Genomic DNA, 27821 nt, shown 5'->3' with positions numbered 1-27821 from the left:
AGAAACATTAAAAACTAAATATGCACCAGTTAATCTGCCTGCATTTACTTAATTAGGTTGTGAACTTTTCTGTAGAATCAATGATTAGCATAAAGGAAATACTTGCCAAATCAGTACCTCCATAGGTGGAAGATACCATTCTTCTCCTTTGTGTACCACATTCAATAATTTGGTCATTGTTTTTGTTCAGTAGAAATTATTTACTTGTGCAGTTTGACTCTTCTTACGTTTTCAGGAGTTATCTCCTAATTTCAACCTGCTCCATAACTAAATGGCATGGGTACCACTTGTTTGCCATGTCACAAAATTACTACCAAACTTTATTGTGATACAGTGTGTCAGTAATGGTGAAGCTCTCACCAAGGACAACCTACCAATTTCATGAACTGTGTGAGCTGAAGTGAGCAAAGTTGTATTCAGAAATTCTTGCTTTTGTTTCAGGTACCTGCTTTACCTTCCTTTACCTTCCTTTACCTAGAGAATGTCCTGGCCAAGTTTTGTAACATAAGCACTTCTCACTGTGCTCTAGTACTTCTCTTTATTGTCTGTGAAATGTGATTGTATAAAAAATGATTATTCACTTGAAACAGAACAAGTACACTTCTTGGGGAAACCCAGCAGGAACTCCCTTTTGAGGATATCAAAGGACAAGGTACATGGGCAAGCAGCCTTCATGAGTGAAGAAGTCACAACTGTCATGGAGTTACAGGGACAGTAAATCAAAAAAATGGGAGATAGAGGCAGTCATCCCTTCTTGTAATGCTGATTCTTTTCAGACAAATACTAATTTCTGTAAGGTTCTTGGAAAGGCTTCTGGGCATTATTACCCAGTTGAGGCACTTCAGTCAGCATCCAAGTGGCTTGAGGATTCAGGAAACCTTTTTTTTTATCATCCCTCCTCATCCACTGGTCTTGCTATGGGTCTACAAAATAATTATGTACAATGAACTTCAGGAAAGCAGATATTTCACCTGGGAGTAAAGGGGAAGGTTTGTGAAGCATGAAGGGAATGTATCTTATGTTCTGTCCTACCTCTTGGCACTTTTCCAGAATTTAGGCACGTATCTATGGATCTTGGTGATCAGTCTTTCTACTTTCATTTATGGTTTGTTACTCCCTGTATTAATTTATCATGTCTACACTGGACTACTGTTCATCGAGCATGCTTGTCACAACGCTCTTTCAAAAGCTTGTAAAGTCTGTAAGGGGCTTAAATTCTTGTGATAAAAGCATCATTGTAAAAAAAAAAAACATATTCTGTATATGAGTGTTCTTGGGATATTGTGGAGATTTGGCACATCATTTGCATATGTAACAGGCATGACTCCTTGCAAATGAATTGATAACTTTGAAAAAAATTGATACTGTGGAAGCCTAAACTAGATCAGATGGATCAGGTTGGATTAGGATCAAAGCCCGGGCAGACCACAAGTATATGTAAGATGGTGACTGGGTAAGGAAATTTGTTGTGAAGAGTTCATCACCCAAGTTTTGCTGGTTTATCAGTTCAGATAGCTTGCAGAATGTTTGAATGTGTTTGTTACTGCAAAGCTTTGGTAGAATTCTCTGCTACAATAGTCTTTAATGTATGAATAGATTGTAAACTGAATACTGCACAATTTAGAATAATTAAATTAACTATCTGGTGATGCTGTTTCTACAATAGCAGGCAGTTACTGTAATTAACCTAAGCATGAAAATGAAGCTGATTGCTTGGAATATAGTTTTTACTGTAATTAATACAAAAAAGGATAGTGGTGGAAGAACAAATTTCCACGGCTACCATGACTTCTTTCAGGCCATATACAGTCCAGAAATGTGAGAGTTTAGTATTAGCTTCACCTACAAATATTGTTTCTAAAAATACTCATCAGTTTCTGCAGACAGTGTGCTTCCTTTGGTAGTGTTCTCCGTTCCTTTTTTTGAAGATTTTTTCCTGGCACAGAACCAGTTAGCCAAAAATTCATTTTTCTACTTGTTAAAATTATTATGAAAATTGACTGAAAAGCTCACTCAGCTTCTTTCAGGAGCATATTCCAGTTCTTTAATATTTTGTTGTTGTTAACTCCACTATTCTGATGTTCCTGTGTTCTACCTGTCTTTTTCTTTCTCCTTTATCTTCTGAGTTTTTCCAAAGAGACGTTTGAGAAATAATAGCTAGCAAACCCTTATTTCTCATCTGTCTCTGTTGGATCACAGGCCTGATTTCAGGGTCACTTGTTGTATGATCTTCCTGGTTACATGAAGAAAATTAATGTGTTCTTAAATTAAATGAAGAGTAGGAGTTAGGTTTAGCTCATAACAGAGTGTGTAAGACTATGTACAGGGAAGACTTCTAATAAATTTTGTTGTATCTCTGTGATGATATCAAGTTACTCTCAGGATCAACTGGAAATTCCTTGGGTAGTTGATAAGGAGTGTCTTTCTGTCTTCCTAGTGCACATCCTTCTACAGGAGCTCTGTCTTATTCTCTTAGTCCTGGCCCTATCTGTCCTTCTTGAATTCCCCACTTTCAGACTTTCTCTTTGTGAACAGGGGAATGTTTCTAAATAGGATGTGTCATGGCTAGACTGTAGTTATCCGTGATAGAGACTGTTAGATAAGCAGTCAAAAAGTAGACAAGCTTGTGATATAAAAGTTCTGCTGATTTTTCTCCTAAATGTACTATTAATTGCAACGTTCCTCTACCAGGTAAACCAGTTTATTTAGAAGTGCGCTAATGATGGTCCCTTTTGCCAGAACAAGAATTCCTGGGCTCCTCATGAAACTCCTGTGCTTGAGTTTCTGGAGCAGCAGTAAGTTTGTGAGCCGCATTTTCTGTATGAGCTCTTGCAGTGTATACATATACTGGGAAAGCTCCAAGGACTGGGAAGCCATGGTCGGTGGAAAACACCTTTCCAGCCATGCAGGATAAACAATGTTCCTCTGTGCTAATAGCTACAGAAAATTGGAGCATGGCTTTTGTGCCATGCTGCCACAGTCGTGGGGAAGGGTGGGCAAGTGAAGGCAAAGATGGGATATGACTTCTGGTTTTCTGCTGCAGAGGCTCGCCTCGTGTTTCATGTAGGGACTGGCTTATCATTCTCAAATTACAAATCTTCTAGTTGACTTCCAGGTCTCTTTGGAATCCAGGAGGATGAAAAGTCAAAATCCTCATAATTGGATTAGATTTAAAAGCAGAAGACAAGGTAATTCAACCTGTGCATACCAGCCCTCCACCACAAGCTGCAATAATGAAAGTAGCTCAAATTATGACCAACAGTGTGCCTGCTCTTTTACCGCTCCCTGTCCAGCCACATCAAACAGGAAAAAAATCTCGAGTATAAGCAGCTTTATGTAGATTCATTAAAGCCTCAAAATTTCTTGATGATAGCTTAAACTAGGCGTGACTTGTAAAAGACCCATTAAATACCAGTTTAAAGGCCATGCAAAAGGCTTGATTGTGGCACCACACCGCTGGTTTAGAAACACGTACTCAAAATGATTTGGTGTACTTTTTTGTCAGCTGTATTTTGCTCTTTGGATAGTTAGCCCCCTCTTCCAACACCTAAAATTTTTTGCAATTTTTGCCTTGCATAGACTCTAAGAAAAAGTCTGATACTATACAGCAGACACTTTTTATATATACTCTGTATTTAGATTTTTTAAGTGATTTTCTAGCTTGTTTACTCTTTTATTATTTTGTTCTTCAAAGTCAACTCTAAGGTCTTTTGAAATGCTGGCATGTCCTTAAAATGGAATTAACGTTGTGATCAGACTTAAGTTACTCAGAAGACCAGAGTGGTGCATTTCTTAAGAAAGCCGATTCACCAGTAATTTTATGTTTCTCTAGATTTTCCTTAAGATCAGATAAAAATAACTGCTTAGGGTAGGACAAGGGAGATTACTTTTTCATGAAAAAGTGGGGTTTTTTTCCTAAGATGGGAGCCTATGCTGTTATTTCAGGTCTTGAGGCACTAAGGTGAAGAAGATCTATTAAATCCATCAAAAGTAAAGGCGAAGAACTGGTCCTTTTTTACATCTACTAATTTTGCCGTTTGTGCTTACAGTTTTAATTTTATAGAAACAATTTCTAAAATGTAAAAGAGATTAATAATATTAGAAACAGTAAATCCACTTCTGAATTTTCAGTCAGAGGTTATTGCTGTCTGTTTATTTATTTAAAGTTTCTTGGAAATACTTTTGTGAAAACAAAATTTTCTGGAATCTAATAGAATGCCTGCCTGCTGCTGTAGCATGCTAGACCTTCTGTGCATGCCAGCAAAGAAGAAAGATTAAAGAAGATCAGGGATTAATGGCAGCTGTTTTAGCTGCTCTGCTCAGAGCAGCCACTTGTTCCTTCTGAGCCAGTATTTTTTTTATATTTTTACAAATACCAGACTGAGAATGTCCTTACAATACAACCTGATACTGTAGTGCACACAAAGCCCCCCCCCCCCCCCCCAAAAAAAAATAAAAACAATTTACCAAAACCTTTCTAAGTGTGTCTATGTAAATGCAGAGGAAAAAGAGATAGCTGGGACAAGGGCGAGTATTGTTTTGAGGTTTGGGGTTTTTTTTTAGTTTCTTGGAGCATGATTTCTCTGAAAAAGTAACTCCTTGAGCCATAGTATAAAATAAAGTTTGTTCACAAGAAAAACAAAAACTGCCTAGTTTCTAACAAACTCTACATTTCCAGATCTTGTCCAATAACTTTTGAAGATTTTTGAGTGGTAGGGGGATGAGTCCCATTTGTGACTTTTCTAGCTAAAGTTACTAATTTGTATTTTTCATCTCCTTTTTTATCTTTTCCAGACTTGGGAACTATTTTCCTTTCACACATATTTATATTTACCTTCCTTTTCTGAGCCTGTGGGTTTTGTTCTTTCTTGATTCTGTGCTTCTCCAACTTTTCACTCCTTTTATTTCCTTCACTGGTTATTCCCCTGAGCTGCTTTCTGTCTTTCTGATCCCTTTCAGCATATTTTAGCTATGCAGCAAGTCAAAGCCAACTGCAATTGGAAAGAAATATAACTTCACTTGAAGGAATTGATAGAAACATGACCAACCACCCAAGCTAAACCAAAGCCTGAGGTGGTGGTCAGGTGGGCTTTTCACCAGAGCAAAAAGAAACAAAGCGTCATGCTATCTGGGTTATTAATATACTATTCTTTGCTAATTTAAAATCACTGAATATATATTTATGTTGTCTGTGAGGGTTACAGGAGGAAAATCTATGTTGCATAGCATGCAGGGCCCATTTGCCAAGCACATGGCAAACTTTTACCTCCTTGTACCAATCTAGCCTTTTTCCCCAAGATCTATTAGCACTTGGCATGCCATCAACCTTTGTGTAAGGGTAACTAGGGTAGTATTTTTAGGAAAACACTGAAAATGGAGTGCTGTCTCTTATGCAACTTGGGATGTTTTTATGAAATTTTCTTTGCCAAGAGAAAAACAATTCTGGCTTTCTTTGGTTTATGAAGTTGATGGTATGAGACATCCCTTGAAGGCTTTCCTTTTTGCCCAGGAAAAGGCTGATAGACTGTAGTGAAAGAGTGAGGGGCCTTGTTAATTATAATACCTTGTTGAAGTGCCTCCATTTGTCTTAACTGTAGAAATGCAACTATCTAATTTCATACTGGCCCATTTTTAAAACATGATTTGTTGTAATTTTCAGTGTTTTCTGTTTCTCTGGAAAATGCAGATGTAAAATAGTGGTTCGTCAGTAAGTTCACACTGGGGAACTAGCTTTTGACTGCAGTTGATGATTAGTAGGAAATTGGCTGGTTTATCATGAATTCATTATCGAAGTTTTTTTCATGTTGTAAACCTTGCAAGTTTAATCTAGTCTTAATTCAGTTTCCCTTTGTTTCCAGTGTTTTATTTCTAACCTGACATGTCTCTGTTAATCTGGAGCACACATTATTTGTTCAGCATTATTTGTAAAAAGCAGGAGTAAAACCTCCCCTAAACCACTGAAGTCTGTCAAGAGCTGAAGGCTGTGAAGCAAACAGCCACAGGAAAGACTAGCAGAAATAGAATAATCACACTGAAAAGGTTTTTTTCCAGCAGAAATATTGTCATTCGTTGGGATGTTACTAGGATAAAAAGAAGCCTTTTTGTTTTCTATAAGGGAGTTGTCACCAAGAAGCACGTGTGAATTATGATTTCAGTCTTTTACCAGCCTATACGCAGCAATAGAATATCAACCAAAACAACAGTCAAAGAGCAAAATAGAGCAATGCTTAAAATATTCTAGTTGGTAAATAGGTTTAGGCTTCAGTATATAACTAAGGTGATTGTTCAGAAATCTATTTTCTGCAATGCTTTTTTCATATTGTTGAGGAAAGACTTGCATTCTTTTTGTTCAAAGGCACAAATTAATTCCAAATTGTAACTATGTATTGAAATTGATTGCAGGCTTTTAGGTTTTATGCAGCTGTAACCTCACTAATTACTGGAATTACTTCCAATGTGTAATCTAGAGTTGTTTCCGGTTAGTAAGAGGATCCTTTGCTGGACTTTGCCCTACACTTTTCAAGAGTTTGAGGCAGTATCCATATAGATAATTAGTATTTGCAACATTAAAGCAAATGAGAAAATGAGTGATTTTGATTAGATGTCAACCAGGCACTTGAAGAGAATGAGAACCTTTAATCCTAGTTTCAGTGCTTATTCAGCTAATCTCACGTTGTCACTCTTCTGTAGCAGAAGTACATAATTATAGAGCAAAGTGTGGTTTTTATTTTAAAAGACAAATGTTAACCAACACAGTTTTTAACAAAAACACCAAACCAAAATGAACCCAAAACAAAATCCTTGCAGGATACAATTTTCTATTTTATTAAATTGTCTGTTTCAGAAAGTAGAGGCTTCTTAAATATCTGAAGTAGTCTTTTTTGGAAATTTCTGTTCATTATGTGGGTAATCATCAGGCAAGTGGAAGACAGAGACTTATTAGTTCTTTATGTGGGCAACTCTTTTCATGTCTATTCTTATCTTGTCTATACCTTGTCAATATCTATAAGCACTGAAAACTTTCTGAAATTAGATGTTATAACCTTGTACTACAAAGCATACTGCATGCAGCATGAAGCCTAATTTTGCTAGAACAAACCAATTAATGAGCTGGAAGCTTATGTCTTCAAAAGCACTTGTTTCCACACAACAAATGTAATCAAATAACAAGGGATTTGCCAGATCATGTAAGAATGTGACAGAAAACTTTCAAAAAGTTAATTTTCCAAAACAGAAGAAAATTATAACAATTTTTGTTGGCTATATACATTTTAAATAGCATTAACTTCATAATTTGGAGATTTTTTTCAGTTTTCCTTTTTGAAATGTAAAATGACTACTGTTTTTCATTAAGGATTTTCCTGAAAGCAAAGAAGAGAAGCTTAGTCACAAATTCCAAATATTTTTGCATAATCAATCATTATGTAATTCATGATATGGTGTCTTCCTTATATGATACTACACGTTGCCTCTATTTACTAGGAGTTGATGAATTCAGCTTGTGCTCATGTTTGATGTTGACAGGCACATACTAGCATTGTTAAAAAGAGTCAGTAGTGTGAGAGGATAATGTGACCCACCTAAATCCTCCCAAAGAGTTATTTTCACAGCTTTAATACCACTTCTGACAGAAATAATCTTTCGTAAAAGTCATCTTTGAGAGTTAAAAGGCAGCATAATTAGGGAGCTGGTGTGCTAAGACACAGGCTGCAACCCCTGAAGTAGTGGGGCTCCAGCCACTTGGAAGATGTGTGCCAGTCAACTCGGAAGGTCTGGGAGACTGAACTTTTGTGATTCAGCTGATGCATCTCTGTCCCTCATAAAAGTAGCTGGCTTTGTCCTGATGTGATATAAGTATACATAAACAATGACCTTAGGGAATTCTAGTTGTTTTTCAAACTGTATGTAGTATTCAGGATACTTTTTCTGTGACACAGGAGGGAACAGGTTAAAGAGCCAGCCATTTCGACTGAACTGGGCTTGGATTTCACTGGAGAAGGAGAACTACGTAGTGGATGAGAACTGTAACTTTCTAGAGGTGACCATCAGGCGCAGAGGATATCTGCGAGAAACTTCTTTTATCAGTAAGTAGATCTTTAAAGTGTGAAGCTTCTTGCTCCAGAACAGGCAGCTGTTTGGAAAGTTTTCATAGTTGCTTCTTCTACTATTTACATAATAAATGTCAAATAAAGGGAATAAAAATGGTATAGATTTTTATTGCTGAGATGTGGCTATGTGTTTCATTTTCTAATGCTGCCACCTAGAAATCTGAGTATGTATATTAGAAGATGTAAGAACAAATCAGTAAAATTAACTTCTTCTGTTTGCCCAGTGTCTTTTTCCTGAAGTCACTTGCCAGACAACAAAATATATGTTGGGATACTTTGGTTTGTTTATTTTGGCAGAAGGATACATTTTGTAACATGTTAACTTCAGCTACAGATAAACAAGTTTTTAAGTAGCTGGTCTCTGCTTGCGGAACCAAGTGGCAAAGTTAGTTACAGCTCCTGGCTTTACAGGGGCAGCGTTATGCTGGCCTTGTTGCTATGAGAAAAATCTAAATGCTACTAGAAATTCTCAAAGGGTTGTCTGCTAGCAGAGGTGGCCATTGTAGAGCACACTGATGTTTCAAGTGTGCTATCATGGGCCAGCAGAGTACCCAGTCGTGACAGCTCTGCAAAGGGGGCAAGAATCATAGAAATCTTTGCACCAATGGAGCGACTCAAGGAGCACTGAGCTAAAAGGTTATTTTCTCCCTGATTTAAAAAAAAAAAAAAAAAAAACAACAAAAAAAAAACCCCAAAAATCCCTAAAACCCCACTCCAAACAGAGGAAACAACATTTAGAGTTCTAGGGCTTTCATCATTTGAACCCATGCATAACAATATTTGCTTTGCGCAACACAAATATACCAGGCTATTGAGTATTGAATAAATCAGCCATTCAAAAACCTAAACAGCTGTAGAATAGAAAAATTGTGGGAATTTAGGAATTATTACAGAATTAAATAAGTTAGGAATGATTTCATACTCTGCAGCCTTGAGAAGATCTTCACAAGCATCAGGTTCTCTCACAAAGACGTAGGCCATTGATTTGAGAGAGATTAATTATTCTCAACTAGAGAGGTAAAGTACCTTGTAATTGCTTGTGTTGAAACTTAATAGAAACATGCTCATATATTTGAACTAATGCTGGATTGAAACCCAAAGGCAGTAATGAATTTGAAAACCCCATGGTGAGTTACAGATCTTTGCTTCATTACATCTGCAATTGGATTCTGACAGTATGTGTGCAGCTTTGTGTTTTAAAAGTCTTCTCTTGATATTTTTTTATGTATGGTAAAGTCTCAGTTTTAACAAAAATAAAGAGGTGTTAGAGCTGCATTGGGTAGTAAAAGGTGAACGAATCCTTATGCCGGTTACAACATCCTGTGTGTGAGTTTCCAATAAAGCACATTCATGTTTCTGGGTATTGTTTTTGCTCTTTTGAAACATGCATGGTTTACTGTCCTTTTTTCATGCTGCAGCAAAAGCCATCTGATCTGAATAGCAAAGAGAACCTACCTTCAGTTAATTCCTCCTCTGGTGCTTTCCTTTGAACTAAGTTGGTTCATTGGTATGCAAATATCCTGTGTGACATTTATTAAGATGAGAATATGTAGTCTTTTAAACCTGTACAGTGTTGCTTGGATAATATGCCAGAAAAGAGGATGGGTAACTAGTATTGCAGGTTAGAGTCACACAAGGATGAAAAAATGGTGGTGGGAAAGAAGCATCAAATTTACAGTCTGGTGGACCAAATAAATCCTGAGAACACTGTTCTGTCACACTGAGTTGCAATTCCATGTCAAATGACTTGTTATGTACTCACCTACACAGGAGAGCATCTGCAGAAGCAAAACTTGGGTGGGTGCAAAAGTCTTTGGAAGTTACTGTACAGGTGAAATGGATAAAAGTACTTCACAGATCTTAAGTGTGTTTAAGTACAGCACAGATACAGAGCAGTAACAGAAACTGTAGGCACCAAGTATTGAACATACAATGATTATTTTGTCTTTGAAGGAGATGAGTGTTGAGGTTTGTTTTTTTTGGTTGGTTGGTTTGTTTTTTTTCATGTGTGTGACCAAATTATACTTTTGATGAAGACTTAAACTTGCCTTAATTGACATAGATTTAAAAGATTGATACAAATTTTCTAAAGTCATAACTTAGAAAACTTGTCCCACAAATTTTTATATAGATGGAAAACTTGACTGTTGAACAGTTGTATTCGGTCATATTTGATACTGGAATTTTTCATGCAAATACAATTCTTTATGCACACAAATGTTGGTAGGGCTCTGTTCTAACTACCTATTTTTTTCATGAGCTATGCATCAATATTGGAGAAACTGTGATATAACCATCTTTCTTTTCTCCTGAAGGTCAGTAACTGCCAGATTAGCATTTTTAAACTATTTCATATGGTTGTTCTAATTTTATTAAAATAGACACAGACTAATTCCTCCATTGTTTTACTGCAGGTATTGGAACCAGAGATGGTACAGCAGTAAAGGATAAAGACTTCAAGGGGAAACCTCAGAAACAGGTCCAGTTCAATCCTGGACAGACATCTGCTACCTGGCAAGTGAGGATATTTGCAGACAAGGAATATGAGGCATCTGAAACATTCCAGATTGTTCTGTCTGACCCAGTTATGGCTGCCCTTGAGATTCCAACAATATCAACAGTTGAGATTGTGGATCCTGGGGATGGTATGTGTCACTTCCCTGAGATTCTGTAATTAGGTGCAGACAGTATTGTTCACTTGCAGGTCCTGTGAGTACCTGTGTACCTTGTATACAAGTTCCGCACCAACATGCGGAAGAACTTTTTCACAGTGAGGGTGACGGAGCAGTGGAATAGGCTGCCCAGGGAGGTGGTTGAGTCTCCTTCTCTGGAGATATTCAAGTCTCGTCTGGATGCCTATCTGTGTAATATGAGATAGGGAGCCTGCTTTGGCAGGGGGGTTGGACCCGATGATCTCTTGAGGTCCCTTCCAACCCCTACAATTCTGTGATTCTGTGATTCTGTGATCTGTCTGCTCTGTTGTGATTCAGCCTTTTCACCAAGCTGAAGAAGCAATTTGTATTTCTAATTAAATCTCTTCCCTGGCTGAATTCATACCTTGTCTGTAATGTCATAACTGTGTTCAGGTGTTCAGCCTTGCCCCCTCCTTTCCCTCTTTTCTTATTTTTTTTTTTTACCTTCAGTGTCTACAGTGTTTATTCCTCAGCTGGAATATAGAGTAGAGGAAGATATAGGTGACCTACTGATTCCTGTTAGAAGATCTGGAGACATCAGTCAAGAACTGATGGTCATTTGTTCTACACACCAAGGTATGTTATCTAGCAAGGTAACAGATTATTCAGCACAATATTCATGTTTAGGTAAGAGAGCAAATGCAGTCAGTGTTAGTCAGCAACTAGTTTTCCAGTTATTTTAGTAGCAGGAACAAGGGATTTTTGCAAGTAACTTACCTGTGTCTAGTTCTCTGTTTACAGAGTATTTTGAAGCCAAAATGTAAGAATATGTGTGTATATGAACACATGTATATATGTATACGTGTATGTACGTATGCATGTATGCATGTACATGTAGGTATGCATACATGTATAGCTTTTTTTCAAGAGGGACCGTTATTTTTCCTGTAGCTTTTCCTGCTGAAGATTAAATTCCTGTCCCTGCAGTGAATGTTTAGAGGGAAAAAAGGACTCTTCCAGTCTTAAGCCCCATACCTTTCATGTTGAGGATCTGACTGATCACTGCCCCTTTGTAGAACAACAACTGAGGTCCCCACTGGGGAGCTTTCCTATTGTCAGTGTTTTGCTTTTAGACTATGTAGCTGGAAGAAGCCAAGTCAGGGCTTCAGCTGGTGCAGCAAGAACTAGTATTTGAAAACTGACAGACTACAGGCATCGAGTATCACTTTTTATTTAAACATAACTGACGTAGAGGCTGCATGAAGCAAAATGATCTACCTTAATAATGCTTTCTACCTCACTTGTGAATTTTCTAGCAAATGTTAGCAAAGAAGGTGATGTATGGACTTGGTTGTGAACTACAGAGAAGAGGTGTAGATTTAAAACTAAACATGTCTAAAATCAGAAGAGATTTGTGGGGTTTGATTAGGCTAGAAGCCAGATAGTTCAGATCACCACCCAATCTACACTAGATATTCAGAGATGTGGGAATGTAACTTTGTGGTTGTGTACTGATTTTCAGCAAGGTGATAGTCACTCAAATATTGTAGTTAATGCAAACAGGTAATTAATAATGATTCCTTCTTCAACTCATTTGAATCCTAAGTTTTCCAATTATAGTTCTTGACTACAAAGCAAGCATTCTATAAACTGAAAAAGCAGGATGACTGAGGACAGAAAATAGTAGATGCTGTAAAAATACCCAATATTGTGAAACATATCAGATAATTAAAAATGAAATGTGCGCTCAAAAAGAGATTTAATAAAAATAAGGTATAAATGAGGTGAGGCTTAAGATAGAGGCTAACATTTGTCCTAAGCAAAGAAATAGGAAAGTTTTGATTGAAAAAAAAAAAAGGTTTTCATGCAGAAGATTTCTATCAGGTAGTCATAGGTTGAGATATCAGCATTCTGTATGCTTCATGGGCAAGTAAAATTTGGGATCATCTTCCGTTCTGTGACTTATTTAAACTTCTGGTTCAGAAAACCTTTTTAATATCTTTTGCTTGTATTTTACCCTTACCTGTAAGAATCAGCCTGAGTGGTTGGCAGGGATCTTCAGTGGCAGGCATTCAGAGTTTATTTATTCATTCATCTGTGACTTAACTGAATTTTCCCCTCTTTTGTTGTGTATCGAGGCACAGAAAATCTTATGGAGTTACTTAAGGCTTTTTGTTCTTGTAGGATATCAGCCTGCCTGGCCTTAGTAATACTAGCCCTTTACCCAAAGCCAAAATGGCTGTAATTGTTGTGATCTTTGTTTTTCATAAGCCTGCTGCAGTAAAATAATTTTTCTCAGTTTACAATGTGAGAAGCACGTCAAACATGAAGCCATCTCTCATTTAATCATTCTCAGCCATCTTATTAAGTATCTGATGCATTGTTAACCCCTGTTTGTGTAAAGAAAGGTAATCTGTGCATGTTGTGTGTACTTAAAATGTTTGAAAATCAGACCACATAATGTACTCAGAATTATGTGGATTTGAAGGGACTTTTAGAGGTCTCCAGTTAGACCTGCTCCTCAAAGCACGGGTAGCAGTGAGGTGGGACAGGATTGCTTAGGCTTTTGTCCCCTAAAAATCTTTGTGGACCCAGGGTAGGCCACCAAAGAACTCCACTTGTAACTGACCTTTGGGTGGAGTAGGTATTAACTATAAGCCTTAATTATTTTTTTTTTTTTAAGAAGTATTTCACACAAATAAATATATACAGCAGAGGTAAGAGGGAGGAACTTATTTTTGAACACCTTCTCAGAAACACACAGTGAGGTAAATATGAAGTTCAAATTCACATTTATTTGTTCAGGAAGAGTCCTCATCCTAAAGTCCCAAGGACTTTCATAGGCATTCTGATGCGTGTAGAAGTGGAAAAGGGAAACATCTTGCCATTTTTTTCACTTCAAACGTTATGAAATGTGTTCAGTCATGAGTGATGTTAAATCACATGTAGCTCCACATGTCCTCATCTTTCAACAGCAAAACCTCTCTGGGGGGTTCAGCTCCTTACCTCTCCTAACTGCTTTTGCACTCTTCTTCCCTCACAAAATGGTTTTTATTGTGGCTGCTCAACTGTTGATGAGGCTGTGCTCTACATAATTTGTTACAGAGCATATTTTTGAGATGCTCAGGGTTTTTTTAATTAGTGGACTTGCTTATCTCACCTGGTTAAGTGCAGCCCCACAAAAATGGTGAGGCAGGATAACTGGAGACAGTAGTGAATTGGGAACAGGAATGTGACAGTACTGGGTGATAAGAAGAGCGCCCTCAGCTGCTTTACTGCTGGAGAAGTTGTAAGTATAAATAGGAAGAATTTGTTGTGTTTAACCTGTTACCAAAGCACATTTGTTAGTCAATTCCAGCATAAAACACTTTCTCTGTGTTTGTTTCATTTAAAGGACTGTAGTTGTTCTGCTTCTTTAAAGTCATGAGTCCCAGTAATTAATTCTTTTGCCTTTTCTCCTCATAGGTTCTGCTACTGGCACAGTACCATCCACTGTCTTGTCTTACTCTGACTACATCTCGCGTCCCGAAGATGGCAGCAGCATTGTTCATTTTAATAAAGATGAGACTGAGAAAATCTGTTGTGTTATCATTATTGATGACTCTCTCTATGAGGAAGATGAGACCTTCAATATTTCTCTGAGCATGCCAGTGGGTGGCCAAATTGGCACTGAATTCCCAGGCACTAAAGTAACCATCTTGGCTGACACAGATGATGGTGAGTATAGTGTTTCGGTGGGACTTTCCTCTTTGGAAGTTTTACTGATTAAATAATATCTTCCACTGTGTCTTTATTTTTTAAACAGCTGAAAACATGGGTCTAGGATTTGCTTACTCAATAGAAAAGCTAACAGAACACATATGAATGGTGTTTAAGTGTAACTATGCATCATGCACTTTAGCTTACAGGGTTTTGTTGTTGCAGTTAGAGTTAAGAACTAGACTTCATGTTCTTCACTGGCATAGATGGCTGGTTTATTACTCTGAAGTAGATCTGTGAAGATTAGATTTACTGTTACTGCAGCAGTGTCTGTGATTTCAGTTGTTTACACAGGTGTTGGATTAGGTTTGTGACAATATTGTAGATAGAAACATTTATATATTATCAGATAAAGATAAAGAATAGACATAGTTAATAGAGGCCAAGTTTCTATGCACACTAATTCCCAGTGTGTCAAGGTAGAAATGCAAGTTTTCCTTTTTTATTATGAAGTCGGAGACAGAGAATTCAATTCAAGAATTGGTACTATCAGACAGAAGGAGAAGAAAACCCATGTACTTTATTGTCATACTTCTGTTTGTTCATTTAGTGTCTGTCTAAATTTTTCTTGGTAATCCAATCTTGTGAATGTAATTGTACTAAATAAGGCAGGAGTTTGTACTGTGACTACACAATTACAATGAGATACAGTAGTGATCAGGTTCAGTACCTAAGCTATACTGAGCTGATTCTCTGAAACTTTGGTTAATTCAATAACTAATGAGGATTTGGGGGCTGATTTCTGTGTGCTGTAATAAAATAGTAGTTTTCACTGTTATGTGAATAAAAGTAAGAAGCTGAAGATCCAGGAGAATATTTCTATCAGTTGCTGTTTATTTCTAGTCAAGGCAGAGTCAAATTGATGAGAGGAGAAATATTTTCTCAAATGGAACATGAATGGGCTAAAACAGTCACTAGTGTAATTTCTCTGAGGCCAAAAGATTTATCAAAAGTGAATTTGCCATAAGAATAAAGTCAATAAGAGTATCACAGTCTTCAGCTTGATTAGACTTGTTGAAAGGCTTCTTTATCTTTTTCAGAGAATAGGAAGGAAAATAATATAGCATTAAGCCATTGAAGCAAGGACAGAATTGGGGTTTTTTTACCAAACTCAAAGACCAGATTTTAAAGAAAACAAAATTATTCACTACCAGCAAAATTATTTTCTTTGCAGTTTTTAATAGATAGCAAATTATTTTATATGTATTAAACTAAATTACTATAGTGATAACTAAATTATCACACATTTAATTATTAATACAACTTTGATAAACTATCATATATTCGCTTGCTTGCTTGCTTGCAAAGCTTTCTCTCAAAAGTCTTATCCAGCAAAAAAACTACCTATCATCAGATAAATTCAGAGTAATTCTGGACTCTGCTAATATCACATGGAAAGACAGCCAGGGCTCATTTTTAAGAGACTGCTACGAAATGAAAAGTGTCTTTAGAATACATCACTTTGTAAGACTATTATAATTTTGAGTAAATAGACAGGAAACAGATATCTTTAATACAAATGAACCTGGAACATTTTTTGCATTTTGGGGCTTTTTTTTATATTGCTTTTTTTACAGAAATGTCCATAATATTGGCTCCACTTCCAGAATCTTACAGTTCTACAAGCTCCTTAACAGTTCAAATAAAAAGTAGGTAATCTTGCAGCAAAGTACTAGGCATAGTCCTTCAGGTAATAGGAAGCTCTAAGGTTTGAATTCCTTTATTTGTAAGTACAGGTGGTAAAAATATAGCTGGGATCAAGTAAAGGGCAATATAGCAGATAAGCTTGAATGATTACATCATAAGTGCTAAATACCTACAGAGGTGTTAGACTGCATCAGTGTAGTCAATGGAATTTTTGTTGACAGCCAGATAAGGCCTTTTGACAGTGTAATGGCAGCTATGACCACATACAGGTACATGCAGTAAGAACATGTATTCCTTGGTATAGCATGCAACATAGGAGGTACTCTTCACACTTTTTCTAAGCAAAAGTAATTTGGGAACAATCACTTTGCTCTTTTGTTCACTCATAACAAGATTTAGTGACCACTCCCTGTCATACATATGAAAGTAAATATACTAATATTATTCACAGCGTTCCACATCTCACAATACCAAGAAATCAGGTTATTGCTTGATACTAGGACTGGTATTGCTTAGCATTAGTAAGGTTAAAGTAACAAATATAAAACCCACAAATAAGTCATCGTTTGGTCTCAGGAGCCTTCAGAGTCACCAGTTTCATATAACCTAGTACATGAAAGAGTTTAAAACTTAAATATCTCTAAAACTAATTATTCCACATTCTCATAGTGTCTTAGTAACTTTTAAATAAAGGAAAGTGTTAGTTCAATAATTAAAAAGAAAAAGACACAGCAAGTTACTAGTCAAGACATAATGTCTATCTTTTGATCTAGGGTCTCTCCAAGCCAGAGAATAATGAGATGGTTGTAGACCCTGGCTTTTAAACCAGTAAACTCAGAGTTGTGTATCATTTTCTTGTAGTGTGGGCACCTGGGAGCACCCAGTCGGTGTCTAGCTGAACAAAGGTCCATTGTTCAATAAAGGGCTTTGAAAACATAGGTGTAAACAGCTTGTGATTTTCTAAGTGGGAGGAAATCCGCATTAAATCTTTGCTTGTGTGTTTAAGTGGCATCACAGGTAGAACAGGTTTCAAGACCAGGGCTTGAAAAGGGAAAGAAAAAAAAAAAAAGAATGGCTTATTGGCTTGCTTTCCAGGCCAAATTAACACTTAGAGCTATTGTTTTATGAAGGAAAATTGATTTTAAATTAACAGTTTATAAAATTTCGTGATTGAAATGAATGAATCATGTTGTTTACTAAAGAGTACCAGTTAGCTCAGATGCTGTTTTGCTTTCTTAGTTAAACATTTGGAAATTAATGTAATGATGTCTTCACTGACCATCCTAAAAGGAAGAGTGGCATCTGCTTTTAAAGCTGCTTCTCTTTTTTCCTATTTTTGTTCAATTGCTGCTACCTAAATAAGGTATATGTCATTAAAACAGATAGGCTTGGTAAAATTTAAAGGGTACCAAGCTTATCTTTCCAGTCCATAATAAGAATGGGTTGTGTATAAGAGGCAAGTGATTAGTTCGCTGTAATAACTGAGCCACAAGTGGCATCTTCCTTGAAGGCTGTACCTGTATGTTTAATAGCCCATTAACTGATATTTATTATCCCTAGCCTTTTGGGGAGAGTAGGTGCATAAAATGCTGTTGAATATTTCAGTATTTCACTGGTCACAGTCTCCAAGGAACAGATCTCTCCTGTAGCAGAGTTATATGGGAAACATGTTCATATGAAATATTTAAAAAAACCCAAAACACCACACAACTAACTTTTAAATCTTATATTCATCTGCTTGTATTGGAAATAAACAAAAGTATTTGCTTACTCGGTATTTTTCATTGATAATACAATAAAGCTGAGAGACTTTGGACCATTGGAGCAAGCTTTTGAAGTTCTCTCAGCAGGGGAATTATAATAGGCTTAGCACAATTGGAGATGCCAAATTATGGTGAGTACAATGAAAATGGGAGAGATGACTGTAATGCGAATAACACGACTGATTATTGCATTTCCTGAAGCTGAAGTTATAATGTTGCAGTCCATAGAGTTGTAGACACAGCATGTACAATTTAGGGGGGGGGTAGAAAATGTTTCTCTCCCAATTAAGGAGGCTGGTATTTAAAGGCTCAAGACTGGTATCATGGACTGCAATAAGCTGAACTGCTTGATCTCTTAAAGCTTCAAAGAAGCTTAAAGAATTTAGAGCCTATATTTAAGCTGTGCCTAAGGAAAATTGAATGGACTTTTGATATTCAAGAGCAGATTCCTATGTAAATAGAGAAAATTAACCAGTCACATTTTAAAATTAAATCTGGAATCTTGCACAGTGCTTTCAGATGGGATGAAGGAATGGGAAAGATTAGACGATGTTATATTGCAAGTATATTTTTTTTAATAGAAATAATAATTTTATTTTATTAAAAAGATTCTTGGTTACTCTTGCCAGCATACTTTGCAGTGATCATCCTGAGTTGTGGCCAGAATTGTAGCAGTTTTTGTCAAGTTGTATTTTTCCAAATGATTTTTCCATTGAGGGACCTCAATATTTTTTCTGTTCACTCCGTTGAAGTAGGATGCTGGTCCCAGTGGTGCAAATATAACCTGGAGTGTTGTCATTGCCTTGCGCAGAGTTACCCTTTCTGTGCTTCACACAAGATCCTACAGGGCATCATTAATCAGTTGATAATCCATTAGCTGTGACAAAAAGGTGTGTAAGTTCAGATATTTGAACTACTCTTCTTTCCACCGTATTCAGGAAGACTACAATAGTAAAAAAAATGTGTACTGTGTGCAGAAGACCTCATCTGCTTCTGCAGCAAGTCTTTGTGGTTATCAGGGTTTGCTCTGATGGTAAAGTTATGCAAAGGTTCACAGTTCAGTGGCTCAGAAAAATTAGAGTAAGTATCCAAAGGTTCCTGCAAGCATTGGCAATGTTTGTGTAGGTATGGGCCAGATGGTGTTCTGATGTTATATGTATATTGAGGAAGCAGATAGTGTTTCTACACAAATATAAAATTCTCAATTAGCTCAGCGGTACTGTCTGTCACTGTTGAGAAAAGAACTTATCTAGATATTCTCCCCATTCACAAAAGATTATTTATTTAGGTTTGGAAAGGTGAGATGCAAAATTTAAAAAAAATAATAATTAAAAAAAAATCGTGATATGAGGCACTTTTATTATTGAGTTGCTTCACATTATATAGAAAAGGCTCTGCTTGCCACAGTGAATCATTGGAACTTGCCTGTCCCTTTTGTAAAACTGGCTTTTAGCTCTGTAATAAACTGAGCTTTGGAAAACACCGGGTAGCCAAAATGAAAAACTCTTCCCAACCATGGTGACTTACTGCAAGCTTCCATTTCCCTAGCTGTAGGAGGCAACAGTCACTACTTCTGAAGCTTTTCAGAGTCCTTTGAATTTTGCCAAGAGGTACAACAGAAACGCAGAGTATTAGATGAGTGCCAGGCATTTGTGCAACTGCAGCGGTTCTACTAAAGATACTGGCCATTGTGCTAAAATAAAGTTGTTGTGGTATTGGAGAGATTCTCTACATTGTGTTAATATTGATTAGTAATAATATGCAGCACAGACAAATTGTGTCAGGCTTTATTAATACTGATAGTAAGATAAAGCCTACTATTGTTTCAGTGACAAAAGTAAAGGAGGCCATGTCTTGAATTTAGCAGACTCTATCCATTACTCAGTAAAAGCAGCAGGTATAACGTGTCTGCAGTGTGCGCTGCTTCATTCTTCTTGATGGGTATTCAGAAAGGGAACTAAATTGGTGCTAGTTTGAGACAGTCTTGTGAAGTTTGATCTTTTATGCTAAACGAGTCCAATTTATTATTGACCTTTGCCATGACCTGGATTGTGCATCTTTTTGTATTCCCTATGAATAACTAAAGTCAGTTTACCACACTGAAGAAAAAACCAGCTTGTAACCCTTTAATCTGCCACATCCATGTCAAATGCAAGCTTTGACAACAATTAAAAAGGTTTCTTTAATGTCTAAACTCATGAAATCCTGCAAACTGCCTTTATCTTTTGAGGACTAAGGTATATTGAGCTATATACTTCCTTTAATAGCAAATAAACAAATAAAAAATCTGCCTCGGTTTATATAATAAATATATAATGGAAAAAACAATCCCTTTTCTTATGTCTCTTACACTTCATAGTCACAGTTTTTGAAATAACTGTTTTACTTCAGATGGTAAACAAACAGTAAGCTAAACAGCCAACTGTGGAAGATCTGTCAGCTGTAGATAAAATCAAAAATATAGAGATATAACACTTTATTTATATAACACTATATCTACTTAATCTAAGAAGTGTTTAGTGTTGTTTTTTAAAGGATGTAAAAAAACCCTCCTTACATTAAGTAGTATGCAGGCACATAATAATATTTATGTAAGTGAGCAGTAGATATTGCTGGGATTTGCAGGGGAAAGTGGTAACGACTCTTTTTTTTCTGTCAGCTGTTACCACATTAAATCAAACTGCAGAGTTTGAGCACTAAAAATCAGACTTGAGAGTTTAATTGCTAAATACACACACACAAGAGCAGGACAGAAGAGGCTTTTTCAGAAATACATGCATTTCTCTCTGTATTTAGAGCCTGCTTTGTACTTTGGCAACACTGAATATCAAGTGGATGAAAGTGCTGGTTATGTGGAGATCCGTGTCTGGAGGACTGGAACAGATCTGTCCAAAGCAGCTTCTGTCACAGTGCATTCCAGAAAAACAGAACCAGTGTCAGCAGAAGGTGAGTTTCTTGTAAGAATGTCAATCAGATTGCTTTAGAGTATGCGACTATGAATGTGGGATATCTGGCATTCGCTTTTATTTATCTTCCATGTATCTAAGGGGTGGAAAAGTTAAGTGAAAGACATTGGACATGGATTTATTGAGTAGAAAACGTGTGTTTGTGTCACAGTTGTGTGTGGTAAGGACAGCTTAGCTAAGCTTCCTGGCTTTCTGATGGAGACTGCAGAATGGATGTGGATAAAATGATCATTAATTTACTCACACCTTAACTGATGGCATACACTGGGAGAAACTCTTGGAGGGAAAGAGAGTACTGTCTTTATAACACTGTGTTTCCCTGGAATAAAAGTGAATTTACAGCCTAAATCCACAGTTGCTCTGAAATGATGCTATCAGTACATTAGTCAATGAAGCTTTATTTATCTGTGAGAGATGGTCTAGTTGAGATTTTAGGGTGTCTCAGTTACTTTGGAGAGGGAAAAAAAAATCCTCCAAGGATTTTCTGTGTCGAACACTGACACAAAATACCTGAATCTGGTGACTGTCTCTGTATACCACCTTTTTTCTCTCAGTCTCAACAAAAAGTCTTTTCCCCTTTCAGACTTCGGGAATACCTAGGCTGGCCAAAATTTTGTAGTCCTGTTTAAATATGTTGCTTTACTTGCTAGCTGTTAATTTGAAGGAGCGGTTACAGCTGCTGGGTGTCAAGGAAATCAGTTGCATTGAGAATTTTTCTGTTCAGCCCAACAGATTGATGACACACTGGCAAGAGATAGATAAGGCTTCAGAAATTTTCATAATAATCAACCTGAAAGCAAAATTATCTTTTTATTGTATGTGTAATAGATTATCAGATTTGCTATATAATAAAACATTACAGCAACTAGTAATACAACACGTGTGATTGAAAGGACAGTTAATTGCTTTATAATGTACATATATGACAATAAAATTTGACTGCAGTTACTGAAGAACAAAGAAGTGGTTAGCAGAATAGACAATGTATGGGATGAGCATGCGAAAACTCACTGTTCAGATGGAGAAATAAGATTGGGTCCTTTCTGTGTTGTGTAGCCAACTGATGTTGCATTTCAATCTTGAATTTATAAGTTTTATAAAAGTAATTTCTGTTAAAGTCTAGTTATGAGATAGGGAAAAAAATTTCCTTTTCACTGTTTCTTTTCCTGATTCCAAGTATTTATGGAGTTTTGCACTCAAAAAATATTAACATGTTTGTATATGAAATATGTATGCATCCATACTGGATTAAGGAAAGAACAAAGCCTGTGCAAGAACTGTGGTTCTTCCTAATGCACAGAGCCAACCAGGAAGGTCAGTTTTTATGCAGGTAAGCATTCCTTGCTTCCAATCCAGAGACTGCAAAATGATGTGTAAAAGAGAAAGACACATCTGCTTTAAGTGTGTAAATGCTTACGTGCAGTCCTTTTAAGTACGTGCACTTCACCAGACTGCAACAAAGAAGGGAAAGAATTGCTGTCATTACAAGCGACAAGCAGAACATTTAAAAGGAGGTGGGAAGTAATGCTCTGGTTAAGAAAGTCTGCAAAATTTTGGAAATAGTCTGAATCTCAGTGAAACGAGGTACTTGTATAAGACGTGAAGTCATTATACAACTTCCAGTTTAGGTTAGTCTCATACAAACACACACAAAAAGGTATTCTAGGTGTTTTCACCCTATCTCAAGATTCCTTCTTATTTTAGTGATGAGGCAGTGGTAACAGAATGATTTTCAAGCTCGTTGATCTAGTGTAGTGCAAGACACTTTTTCTTAGGGTGCAGCTGGAATTAATTCTGGGACAAACATCCTCTCCTTTAAAGGTAAGCAGCTCAGTAAAATCTCCTGTATGTAGTCCAGAGTTGAGCAAAAGGGTTTTAATTGCTGTGGACATCAGGTATTCTAGGTGTTTTCACCCTATCTCAAGATATAGGTATTCTAGGTGTTTTCACCCTATCTCAAGATTCCTTCTTATTTTAGTGATGAGGCAGTGGTAACAGAATGATTTTCAAGCTCGTTGATCTAGTGTAGTGCAAGACACTTTTTCTTAGGGTGCAGCTGGAATTAATTCTGGGACAAACATCCTCTCCTTTAAAGGTAAGCAGCTCAGTAAAATCTCCTGTATGTAGTCCAGAGTTGAGCAAAAGGGTTTTAATTGCTGTGGACATCAGGTCTGTTGCATGTTGTTGAGGCTGTAGCCTATTACTGTGCAGTTTAAAGGATTTTAAACAAGCTTTAATTGTGTTGATGGCTTGAAGAGGAAATGATGATTTGTGTGTGTTGCTCTGTATGTTCATTGTTCCCAAATTTATTTGACTATGACAAAAATATAAATTAAATTTTCTCCAGGGCAGCAACAGAAACAGCTGCAAACACATTTCACAAATGACAAATGAATGTTAACATACAGTAGTAACTGACTGCACAGTGTTGTTGCTTCCCAAACAGCTGGAGTTGATTACGTGGGTATCAGCCGTAACCTGGATTTTAACCCGGGAGTGAACATGCAAGTGTTTCGAGTGATCATCCTTGATGACTTGGGCCAGCCTATTCTGGAAGGTCTGGAGAAGTTTGAACTTGTTCTCCACGTGCCTGTGAATGCAGTGCTTGGAGAGCCCAGCAGAACCACTGTCTTTATCGACGACACCATCACGGACTGTGAGTATAAATGGCATGGGGGAGTTTTCTCAAGGGTTTTTGCTTTTCGTCTTTTAGGTGCAATTAGGTGGAAGAGCTCTTTTGGCAGTAGCATAAATAAGTGCTGTGATGTACTATTTACCCCAACTACAATATAAGGACCAACAACTGTGCTACATCTGAAGTTGGAACACAGGGTTGTGATGCTGGTTCTTTAATCTGACTTCCTTCTCAGTATGTACTCGGATATACTGTTTGGACAAATTAACATAATAGTTGAACTGTGCCGTGAACAAAAAATACACTTGTTTGTCTGGTGCATTAAGGCTATTTGTTTGAGTAAGTATTCATTTTGAAGGTAGAGAGGCCATATTGATTCAGCCTTTTTCCCTAGTAGTAATTTGAATACCAAAAATTGTAAGTTTTTCAAATAATTATGCAGGTTTTGATGCAGTAGTTTACAGTATTGCATGAAACTGTGTGCTGGCTATTCTGGGGGAGCATGGAGGTGGGGGCAAGGGAGCAGCAGGGAAAGTAGGTGAAAAATCTCAAAGTAAATAACACTCAGCACAGCCCCATTTAGAGGTTCTCCAGCGCTTGATAAATAAACCGAGATGACCCTCAGCAGTTCCAAGTTCTGTAAATTCACTTCACTTCAAAGACTTACAGAAGCTGTGCTGTTTTAGAAAGTTCATTCTCAAATGGAACTCTGAGGAGCAGTTATCACTTCATTGTGAAACACTCACTTCTTGAAGTCAGTGCAAAATATGATGCTGACTTCAATGGAGATGGAGTTGTGGTCGTCACACCTTTTTGCCCATGTGGTATCATGCACCTACTTCCTTTCTGCATCACAGGTAAAAGACTCTGCAGCTCAGAAATGTCTCAAATGCTGTTGTTAGAAAATTCACCAAGTCCCAGCTACTGTGAGTAAACTGGTGACAAAATTAGTACTAAACTGGCAATTAGCTGCTGTAGACCAAGAAAATAATTGAATTGATTCATCTAGATTCAGAATCTGTGTTTAAAAAAATGTGTAAATCTGAGACTTCTTCAGTTTCTTGTAAAATGTTAAATAATGGTAAGTTAAAAAAACCCCTACCTTTAAAAAAAAAAATCAAGGAATGTGGCTTAACATTTTCTGCCTTTGTGTAAGGGTCCTTTTTGACTTGTAAAATGTGTTCTGTTGTCAGTACCCAACGTCCAGTTCAACAAACCAATGTACATGGCAAATGAAAAGGACAGGCAGCTGGTGGCCCTCATTTATCGAAGCGGGGACATTAACCTTAAATCCACAGTACGTTGCTATACTTGCCAGGGCTCTGCCCACGTTATGATGGACTACAAGGAGAGGCCAAATACAGATGATTCTCTAGTGGTGTTTCTCCCAGGTGAGCTTTTCCCGTTGGAATTTGAAAATACTTTGTTACTTTTGTCTGACAAGTAATCTGATGGTAAATAAGGGCAAGGCCTCCAGGGCAGTCTGTGAGTTGTTATAAATAGTTTTGTCACTATAACAGCAGCACCTTTGAAGTTTTTTATGGTTGAAATCAGACAATAAAGAACTTGGTAGTACTGACCATCCTTTGCCACACTTTTGAACGTAGCACTTGCTCATGAGAATAAGCAGGAATAATATTGATACAGTGCCTTCAGCAGAGGAGAATTGGAGCAGCAGATTGTTTGCCATGCAACACCTTGATGAATGCTGTACAGGATGTTGTTTAGTTCCTATTGTGTCAGAGTCATGGGGTTGACTGAAACACAACAAAAAAATGAAGTATACCAGTCAGCACTAGGCTCTACTTTACGTTCTTGACTGACATTTCTATGGTAAACCTGAAAAAGTTGTGGGGGGTTCATTTTGGTTTTATCCTGGCCTTTGGGGTACTATGAATAAAAAATGTCTTGGTCTTGTTTCTGCAGGAGAAACTGAGAAGACCTGTGTAGTAACTCTGGAGGATGATGTCATTTATGAGGAGGAGGAGGAATTCAGATTGGTGCTTGGAACACCAAAAAGTAATTCTACTTTTGGTGCTTCCATTGGGGAGCAGAAAGAGACCATTATCAAGATTAAGGATGAAGACGACAGTGAGTTTTATGTTAATTGTTGGTTATGCATGTAGCTGCAAATGAGAAAGTGGGACTGACTCCATTCAGTGTTTGGTTCAACAGTTTTCTAAGTACCCAGTACCAAGTTTTAAAAAAAAACCTGACAAGCATTTTCTTTTAAGGTTTTGAAATTGCACCTTTTTAGCCTGTTCAGAGTGTATCACTGGCTCTGTCTTTCATGAAATAATGGAAAGAAAAATTATCTTTATTTCCATTCCATTTATTGCTGTGTATGTCTTGTATTGATAAGAGTATAATGAATTTGACTACGTTGAAATAATCATGGATGCCTTATCTCAAACTCACAAAACTGTCAGGAACTGTCTCTGCTCTCGTGAGACCCCACCTGCAGTACTGCATCCAGCTCTGGGGTCCCCAGTACAAGAAAGACATAGATCTGTTGGAGCAAGTCCAGAGGAGGGCCATGAAGATGACCAGGAGGCTGGAGCACCTCTCCTGTGAAGACAGGCTGAGCGAGTTGGGCTTGGTCAGCCTGGAGAAGATAAGGCTCTGGGGAGACCTAATTATGGCCTACCACTACTGAAGGGGGTCCTGCAGGAAAGTGGGAGAGGGACTGCTCACCAGGGAGTGTAGTCATAGCACAAGGGGAAATAGCTTCAAGCTGAAAAAGGGTAGCTTTAGATTAGATGTAAGGAAGAAATTCTTTACTATGAGGCTGATGAGGCACTGGAACAGGTTGCCCAGAGGAGTTGTGGAAGCCCCATCCCTGGAAGTGTTCAAGACCAGGTTTGATGAGGCTTTGGGCAACCTGGTCTAGTGAAGGTGTCCCTGCTCATGGCAGGGGGTTGGAACTTGATGATCTTTTTTGTCCCTTCCAACCCATACCGTTCTATGATTCTATGAATATAATAGGGGCTATTATGTACAGATTGTGCAGATCATGCATCTGAAAACATCAAATGGCATGAGTAAAAAACCCAACAAAATAAATAAATAATATTTTTAAAACCTCAAACGAACAAGAATGCCCATAATATAATTGATAATGCCGTAAAATGGACTACTTACAAGTCATGAAGGCTCATTTAAGAAAATCAGGTTTATCCTATACCTTTGACAAGGTGTTAGAATATGTAACTTCTAAAAGTGACTGCTTTCTTCAAAAGCTAAACATATTTTACCTCTAAATATTCCACTCTAGACTCTATTAAAGCAAACACCAGAGGACCAGGTATTGTCTGCTTAATAATAGCTACAACCTTCTGTCTGAATTCTAATCAGAATGTCTCACTTCAGTCATTCCACACAGCAATTACTAAACTAAATAAATTAATAGCCAGATAATCACTTTGAATTGTCAGGTTTGTTATGACCTTCTAATTTCCTTTGGATTATTCACTCTGAGACAAGATATTTGCATTTGGTCTAGTTTACATCAGTAAATTTTTTTTTCAATGTTCAGGGGTTTTGTTTGGGTTTTTTCCCTCTCTCATCTAGAACCAGTGATTAAATTCTTTAAAATAAAACACAGCATTCAGGAGCCTCAGGAGCCTGGAGAAACTGCACTAGTAAGAATCCACGTTCTCCGCCTTGGTGATAGCTCCAAAGTGTCTGTTGTCAGAGTGCACACCAAGGATGGCTCAGCCACTGCAGGGGAAGACTACAATCCAATGTCAGAAGGTAAGGGATTCATTGGGGCTGGAGATGGAAAACATCAGTTTGGAAAGTGCCTTTCTACAAATGAGTGGTGGAGTGGGACCTGAATTCTTGTTTTGATAACCAAATGGCTGTACTTTAGAGCTCCTGCTTCACTTTGTGTCTTTTGGAATGGCAGATTTGAGTGCTGGCTTTTTTTTTTTCTCCAAGTTAGTTGTAGGACCTGGAAGGGGCTGTGTTAGCACGGGGGTGGACATGAGATTCTGCTTGTTCTTGGCTAATTTGAATTTCCTAATGTGGAGTGCAAACTCAGGATTTCTTCATAAGAATGAAAATGCAGCTCAGCTTGGGTTGTTAGCTACCCAAGCCATGCAGCATTTGGATCTTGAGCTTTGCCTTCAGGTCCCCTGATGTGGAAGAGGGTTGGGATATTGTGATACACAGCCCAAGATGATATAAGGATATGCTCAAATTCCCGATTCTGCTATTCTAAGGCAATTGTCTAGATTTGCCTGCTTTCATCATACTGCAGTATGGAAGAGAGATCTGCCCTAAGCACTTAAAATAAGGAGTTGCCAGTG

General features: G+C 37.4%; 1 protein-coding gene across 1 annotated transcript in view; it reads left to right on the top strand.

The window, feature by feature from the left end:
• FREM3 (FRAS1 related extracellular matrix 3) overlaps positions 1–27821 on the top strand; it is a gene marked incomplete at both ends in the record, with an annotated part of 56375 nt that overhangs the window by 13290 nt on the left and 15264 nt on the right. Inside the window, 9 exons of the mRNA XM_084263248.1 lie at positions 7938–8084; positions 10523–10753; positions 11252–11377; positions 14207–14458; positions 20707–20856; positions 23323–23532; positions 24705–24902; positions 25438–25602; positions 27082–27264. Of these exons, the coding sequence (XP_084119374.1) occupies positions 7938–8084; positions 10523–10753; positions 11252–11377; positions 14207–14458; positions 20707–20856; positions 23323–23532; positions 24705–24902; positions 25438–25602; positions 27082–27264 (1662 nt within the window). The remainder of the gene's footprint in view (positions 1–7937; positions 8085–10522; positions 10754–11251; positions 11378–14206; positions 14459–20706; positions 20857–23322; positions 23533–24704; positions 24903–25437; positions 25603–27081; positions 27265–27821) is intronic.

The sequence above is a fragment of the Gallinula chloropus genome (assembly GCF_964237585.1).
Source record: "Gallinula chloropus genome assembly, chromosome: 4".
NCBI lineage: Eukaryota > Metazoa > Chordata > Aves > Gruiformes > Rallidae > Gallinula > Gallinula chloropus.
This window is presented reverse-complemented; position numbering and strand designations above follow the sequence as displayed.